The sequence below is a fragment of the Zea mays genome, chromosome 6 (genome assembly GCF_902167145.1).
Source record: "Zea mays cultivar B73 chromosome 6, Zm-B73-REFERENCE-NAM-5.0, whole genome shotgun sequence".
NCBI classification, from domain to species: Eukaryota; Viridiplantae; Streptophyta; class Magnoliopsida; order Poales; family Poaceae; genus Zea; species Zea mays.
Genome location: NC_050101.1, coordinates 136,071,239 through 136,079,418, shown reverse-complemented (window position 1 = coordinate 136,079,418; position 8,180 = coordinate 136,071,239). Strand labels below are relative to the sequence as shown.

At 43.1% G+C, this 8,180-nt stretch overlaps 1 protein-coding gene across 1 annotated transcript; it reads left to right on the top strand.

Moving 5' to 3' along the window:
- Window positions 1–7,141: 7,141 nt before the first annotated feature.
- On the top strand, window positions 7,142–7,897 carry LOC103631417 (dihydrolipoyl dehydrogenase 1, mitochondrial). The gene is given in 4 exon segments (XM_020540099.1): window positions 7,142–7,150; window positions 7,361–7,544; window positions 7,547–7,599; window positions 7,601–7,897. Coding segments are annotated over 4 exon segments (543 nt in total).
- Window positions 7,898–8,180: the final 283 nt, after the last annotated feature.

Below are 8,180 nucleotides of genomic sequence, written 5' to 3'. Positions count from 1 at the left end.
ATCACACTTTTATTATGACACATTGCACTTCACAGTTTCTATGATAAAGATATGTTCTCATTAACCTAATTATGTGCACTTGGCATTTAAGGCCAAAATCTGTATTCCTCTCAAGGCACATATTTAGGAGGAGCAATCTATATTATATAGAACTGTTTAAGCTTAATTGACATATCCTTTTAATCATATCTCTTTCCTTTAGTACATTTGCATATTTCCTATCTCTATTGTGCCAAGGCTAAGACTAATATGTTTCCATGAGCATCTTGTGTATTAAGTCTTAGATTGAAAGGGAAATGGAGTATTCGGCAAAGACATCGCTTCCACTCTACATCTTCGGTATTATCCTTCCTTGCCGGTATTCCACCAGCTCTCCAGTTTGGTATAATCTTCACTCATATAATGTTTGCCAAAGGGGGAGAGAAAGTAAAAAGGGCTTATATTTCACTCACAAGTATCCGTTTTTGGCGATTCATGCCAAAGGGGGAGAAAGTATTAGCCCAAAGCAAAAGGACCGCACCACCACCAATTTCAAAAATGAAATCTTTCAAATTTGTATTAAAAGAAGGTTTTTCAATTGGTATCTTATTTTTGATAGAATTTTCAAATTGGTATAACCCCTTTCAAAATTAATATCTAAAAACCCTTTGAACACTAAGAGGAGAATTTCATTGAGGGGGAGTTTTGTTTAGTCAAAGGAAAAGCATTTGAAACAGGGGGAGAAAATTTCAAATCTTGAAAATGCTTCTAAAATCTTATTCATTTACCTTTGACTATTTGCAAAAAGACTTTGAAAAAAATTTCCAAAAGAGTTTGCAAAAACAAAACAAGTGGTGCAAGCGTGGTCCCGTGGTCCACAATGTTAAATGAAGAAAGCAATCCATGCATGTCTTATGAAATGTAAATTGGTTTAATTCCAAGCAACCTTTGCACTTACCTTATGCAAACTAGTTCAATTATGCGTTTATATATTTGCTTTGGTTTGTGTTGGCATCAATCACCAAAAAGAGGGAGATTGAAAGGGAAATAGGGTCAAACCTTTTCCTAAATAATTTTGGTGGTTGAATTGCCCAACACAAATAATTGGACTAACTAGTTTGCTCTAGATCATACATTCTAAAGGTGCCAAAGGTTCAACACAAACCAATAAAAAGAACAAGTTAGGCTTCAAAAGAAAGGAGCAAAAAGGAAACCGAAGTGTTCCCTGGTCTGGCGCACCGGACTGTCTGGTGTGCCACCGGACAGTGTCCGGTGCACCAGGATGAATCAACTCCAACTCTGCAGCTTCGGGTTTCCCAGGCGCAGCTCCGCTATAATTCACCGGACTGTCCGGTGTGCCACCACACTGTCCGGTGCACCAGCGGAGCAACGACTATCTGCGCGCAACGGTCGACTCTGACTGTAAACAGTACAGAACAGTGAACGCAGTAGATGTCATAGCAGCAGGTTAAAGGGACACCGGATTGTCCGGTGTGACACCGGACTGTCCGGTGTCACATGAGGACAAAGCCTCCAACGGTCGACCAGCTCCAAGCCCTAACGACAAGATTCAAGGGGTGGGAGCCCAAGCAACATTCCAAGTCACAAAAGAGAGAGCGAGCAACTTCAAGGGGTGGGAGCCCAAGAAACATTCCAAGTCATATAGTTGACATATTCAAGCCCTCCCAACCACCTATATTCATTGATCCATCCTATACACAAGATTTAGACCACTACAAACCACACAAGTGCCACAAAAGAGAGAGCGAGCAAAAGAAAGCCTCTTGTGAGAGTTTAGCTCTAGTGCCTTGTGAGATTCATTGAGAGAAAGTGTGTGCTACATCTTGCGTTCATTTGTGCGTGGAGTTTTGACTCCCATTGAACTTCCTCCAAAGTTTTGGAGGCTTGTAAAGCTAGCAAGAGACACCAAAGAGTGTGGTGATCCTTGCGGTGTCTTAAGTGATCCTTGAGAAGAAGAAGAGCTCGCCGATCTTTGGGATCGGTGGAGAGAGGGAAAGGGTTGAAAGAGACCCGTCCTTAGTGGACTCCTCAACGGGGACTAGGTCTTCGAGGGCCGAATCTCGGTAAAACAAATCACCTGTGTCTCTTGTGTTTATTGCTTGTGATTTGTTTGTTTTCCCTCATTCTAAGTTCTCTTGCGCTACTCTCCGCTAATATCTTTTTGTGTTGCTTCAAGTTAAAATCACATTTAGAGAAGCAACGCCTTGCAAGAAAGAACTTGTGTTATTGCCCTTCTTATCTAAGCCCTCTTGCTTTATTCTCCATTGACCTATTAGTTGTATTGATTTATCAATTCCGCATTATTTGAAGGCAATACTCTTTACAAGCAAAGGACTTAGTTTTTTATACTCCGATAATTGTGTATCTTGTTCTAACCACTAATCAAGAGATCTAGTTGGGGTGTAAAGTTATAATTTTCATGTTTCGCCTATCCACCCCCCCCCCCTCTAGGCAACTTTCACCCCTTATCTTTGTGGTTGGCCTTGCAGAGACTTCGGTCTTTTGTTGACAAAGAAGAAGGAACACTCGCCGGTCTTGGTGACCATTGGAGAGTGGGAAAGGGTTGAAAAAGGCCCATCCTTAGTGGACTCCTCAACGGGGATTAGGTTCTTGGTGAACCGATCCTCGGTAAAACAAATCACCTGTGTCACTTGTGTTTATTACTTGTGATTTGTTTGTCTTCTCCCTCTCTAAGTTCTCTTGCACTATTCTTTGTTGATATTACTTTGTGTTGCTTCAAGTTAAATTCTCATATTTAGAAGCAACGCCTTGCAAGAAAGAACTTGTGTATTTCCTCTTCTTATCTAAGCTCACTTGCTTTAATCTTCATAGATATTTTAGTTGTGTTGCTTTTTGTTAATTTCGCATTCTTTAAAAAGCAATACTCTTGGCAAGCAAAGGACTTAGTTTTATACTCCGATATTTTTTTATCTTGTTCTAACCGCAAATCAAGGGATCAAGTCTGGGTTTAAAGTTATATTTTTAGGTTTCGCATATTCGCCTGGCGACTTTCAGATACCCCATCACCACTGGGTCGGCAAACTCTTGGGGTTCGATTTTTCTATGGAGTATAGGTCAGGCGCAAAAAACACCATCGTCGACGCCCTCTCCCGCCGCGACACCATCGATGGCGAGTTGCTGGCAATCTCGGCACCCCTCTTCGACATCATCGCGCGCCTACGGCACGCCCAGGCCACTGATCTAACCCTAGTCGCCATCCATGATGAGGTCCACGCCGGCACACACACACGACGCCGTGGGCAATGGTCGACGACATGGTCACCTACAACGGACGCCTGTACATACTGCCTGCAGCACCACTCATGCAGGAGATCCTAACGGTCGTCCACAACAACGGACACGAGGGCGTCCACCGCACGCTACACCGCCTCCACCGCGACATCCATTTTCCAAACATGCGTTGACTGATGCAGGACTTCATGCGCGCATGCACGACTTGTCAGAGGTACAAGTTGGAACACTTGCACCCGGCCGGCTTGCTGCAACCGTTGCCGGTGCTCGCCATCGTCTGGGCAGACATCGGCATGGACTTCGTGGAGGCGATGTCCCGGGTACATGGGAAGATGGTCATCCTCTCCGTCGTCGACTACTTCAGCATGTACTGCCACTTCATCCCGTTGGCGCACCCGTACACCGCTGAGTTCGTGGCGCAAGCATTCTTCACCGACATCGTTCATCTCCACGGCATTCCGCAGTCCATCGTGTCCGATCGCGACCCTATGTTCACATCGGCATTCTGGCGCGAGCTCATGCACCTCATGGGCACAAAGCTGCACATGTCCTCTGCCTTCCATCCCTAGACGAATGACCAGACGGAAGCTGCTAACCGCGTCATCGTCATGTACCTGCCCTGCTTCACAGGCGATCGTCCACGACAGTGGCTTCGCTGGCTGTCGTGGGCTAAGTACGTCTACAGTACAACCTACCGATCATCATTACACGAGACGTCGTTCTGGGTGGTCTACGGTCGCGATCCGCCCTCCATTCGTTCCTACGAATTCGGTGAGACTCGGGTAGCAACGGTGGCCAGGGAAATGGGAGATCGCGATGCCTTCCTCGTCGATGTCCATTATTGACTAGAACAGGCGAAGGCGGTGCTTGTAACACCCTAAATTTGAGGGTATAAAATTTCTTTTCTAATATTCACCAAATTCAGATGTTACCCTCTCCTTTACCTGTTTTCCTCTCTTTTTTCTAAATAATGAAGAGTTATTTTATTATATATATATATATATATATAAGTTTTTTGCATAGTAAAATAAAATCCTAGATAAGTTTCGATTGTTGCATTCATGCCGTTGCATAGTGTTTATGAGTGCAAAATATTATCATAATAGGTTAAAATTGGAGAAAAGAAAACGATCTAGTATCACAAAACAGGTAGATATTGCTGGAATCCATCCCAGGCGCCCGTATTCGGCCTTCGTCTTTAGTTATCTCAAAACGGGGCACCAAACCACTCCTATCTGTAAATCATAAATCAGTCTTGCTTAATCAATGCACGATGGGGACAAGTCTAGATTTAACAACAGAGTATGCCACCAAGGAGTTATTCACTCCGTTCATAAATATATGACACTGTTGACTTTAAAAAACAATGACCACTCGTCTTATTTAAAAAATAATAAGTTATTATTTCTTTGATTTATTTTATCACTTAAGTTAGATTGTGTTTGACTTAAAATTTTATATTTTTTAATAAATATTTGAATAAGACGAGTGGTAAAAATTTTCGAAAAAAAATCAACGTGTCATATATTTATGAACGGATATAGTACTCAGCATATATCATTCTAACAAAGAAAACATTTCGACATAACATGCTGCCAACTCCGCTAAACACTTGGCCAGAAGTTTGAGCACATCACCACATCCTGTATTTTATTTTATTTTTTCCCTTCCAGAGACTAGGGTAACCAAAAGGCTCAGACATGACAACTGAAGATTCAAGAGGAACGATGCGGAAAAGGTCAAAAGATAACCTGAACCTTCCACATTCTAAGATAAGTGATTCCTAGGTTGCAAGAAGGCGGCTCATACCATGGTTAGAAGCTCAGAATGGAACCCAAGATCAGAAGCTCAGAATGGAACCGTGTTATTTACAAGAGACGCCTTGATTCGTTCAGGTTAAAAAAAAAGATGCCTTTGGATCTACTAATTGGACATCGTAATCGGGATCAGGACTGAGCCAACAGCAACAACACCAGGCAAGGGTTCTGAGCAGCCTTTACTTGTCGAAATGACCGCAGGTGAACAGGCTTTCCCAACAACCTTCTGTTCTTCACAATCACAAGTCATCTCAAGATCTCCTGATGCACTGTGCGCCAAGGTACTTTTACAGTTTTACCTCCTTGTTGATGCCCCTCAGGTGCTGCTTTTGACGAGGCGCTGGCAACAGTTTCTGGTTGTGGTTTTTCAGTTGGGGCGACCTCAACCTTCTTCCAGCATCGTTGTTGGCCATCTGAAGCAGACTTCTGGTTTGGAGGAGCCTTGGGATGGTATTCTCGAGTTAGAGATGGTGTAGCCTTCACAATATCCTTGTTTTTCTTGCCACGAGCCTGGGTTCCACAGCGATAACATTCTTTCTTTCTGTTTCTGGTGGAAGCTAAGCTAGCCAGGTACCCAAAGTCTTGCCATGAAGCCCGGTTCTTCTCCCGGTTGAGATTCTGTATCTTCTAAAGTCAGACTGTATGTCTCGGTGATGAACTGATGATTTTGTCCATCACTACACTGTCAGATTTTGACAGCACATGCCCTGCGCAGCTTAAACTTCTGGAGCTGTCTGCTCCCTTGCTTCCTTCTCATGCAGCATGAAGCTACCAAGCACACATCCGTCTACTCTGGTATATTTGAGGAGTTCGAGCATAGTTGTTCCAGGAGTGTAGTGTATCTGCAAGTGCATGTATAGAACAGTGTCAGGGTGCAGGATGAGATCGCAAGATAAACAGCATATCAAGGTTTAACGTTGTCAAAGGTGCAACAGAAAAATACTAGCAAATGGATAAAACCTACTGGCTATTGCTATGCCAACTTCATCCAAAAAAATTTGCTAGTAAGGTAGTACCTCAGATTTCGCGCCTCCTGCGAGAAATTGTCGTTGAACCGCTCGATTTCGCGCCCGCAGTTGCCCTCGTATACCTTCTACGTGTCCTTCTCTTCTTCTCAAACCGGTAGCCGAGGCCGGATCCGAACGTGGCGGCGGAGTTCTGTACGACGTTATCTATGGTGTTCGCATTGCTAGCTCCTGCGGCTAGGGGGGGGGGGGGGGGGGGGGGGGGGGGGTCCACGGCCTCGGGTTATATACTCTGGGTTAAGAATCAATTGGCGAAGAATCCGGGAGGGGCTCTTGCGTTCGGTGGTGACATTCTCGGCCACGGAGTTCGTCACAGTTCCGTTAAGGGCTTGTTCGGTTATTTTCAATCCATATGGGATTGATACGGATTGAGGGAGATTTTGACTTACTAGGGATTGGAACCCCCTCAATCTATATGGATTGGGGTATAACCGAACAAGCCCTAAAGGAGATGACTCCGACAAGGAGGACCCACGGCCAGTGAGACAGCACGCGCTAGCTGCTATTGGGCTACGCAGGAGACTAGCGAGTGGGACCCGCCCGTCGGCGCAAAGCCCAGCCAGGCGGAGGTGGTGTGGGCTGGCAACCAGGTTACTGGGCCGAGGCCAGCAGATTCCGGCCCAAGCACAGGCAGGAGCTTCCTTCCTTTTTTTTTCTTTTTCCTGTTTTCTTATGTTTTCTATTTTCCAAATTCACTTGTAAGTATATTTTTAGATTTTCAAACTCAAATTAGATGCACAATCAACAACAAAACTCTAGCATGCAAATGCAAAAGTATATTTGTTTATTCATTTTCTTATTATAATATTCCTTTATCTATGCAAATATTTGGAATATGCAACAATATATTTTAAGAAAAAAATTTATAATCTATCATCTCTATTATGAGATGATTTATCATACTATATATATATATATATATATATATATATATATATATATATATATATATGAAAAGGTTTCTAAACACATCTTTTACAAGGGCACTAGCACTATTTCCCTTATAAATAGATATTTGTATGCTAGCATTTTGGTGAACATTCCTATATGTATATGGTTTCCATTAATTCATATACAGACATTTTTTGTAATCTTTTATGAGGAAACACTTTTACTTAGATCTTGGAAGAATGCTTTTAATAAATCTCTAAAATAGAATTTTGGGTGCTACAAGTAGTATTTCCCCTGAGTTCCTCGTTGCGGCTAGAAGACTTAAATTTGTGTTGCTTAATTAATAATGCTGACCCATGTACTTTAAAATTTTAGGCTCTTCTCCATTCGTCACACATGTACCACGAGGCAAAGAGTTCTTTTGCGCACCATGGTGTGAAGCTTTCCAATCTAGAAATAGACCTGCCTGCCATGATGTCGCAGAAAGACAAGGCTGTTGCTGGTCTTACAAAGGGTATTGAAGGCCTGTTTAAGAAGAACAAAGTTGAATACGTGAGAGGAAGCTTGGCTCCCCTTCTGAGGTAGCTGTGAACTTGCTGGATGTGAAATCGATAGCTCCCTGGAGTTCATATAGACGAGAAAAAGATTGTATCATCTACTGCTGCTCTTGCTCTTAAAGAAATACCAAAGAAGTTGGTGGTTGTTGGAGCTGGATACATAGGCTTAGAGATGGGCTCTGTTTGGAACAGGCTAGGGTCTGAGGTTACTGTTGTGGAATTTGCTCCTGGCGTTGTCCCATCAATGGATGGAGAGATTCGGAAGCAGTTCCAGCGTATGTTGGAGAAGCAAAAAATGAAGTTCATGCTCAAGCAAAAAAGATTCTTTGTTGTTCTTTTTGTCAGGAAACTGTGAATTGCGTCATTTGCTGTGGAATATAGTTATTACATTGTTAAAGTCACATGCTTCCTTGCATTTTTCCCCCCTACCTCCCTGGCAATGTGTGAAAACTGCAGCTTGTTTCTTTCTTCTGTCATTCTGTGCTGCTGCTGCATCACATCGATTTGTAGAAACCTGGTGTGCGCTGTACACCTTAGACTAATTTCTGTTGATACTACCTTAGAGAAGGATAACATATCCTCTTTTGCAGTGGGCTTATGCTATTCGTCCCCTTCGCTTTTTTATTCAAACTAGAATG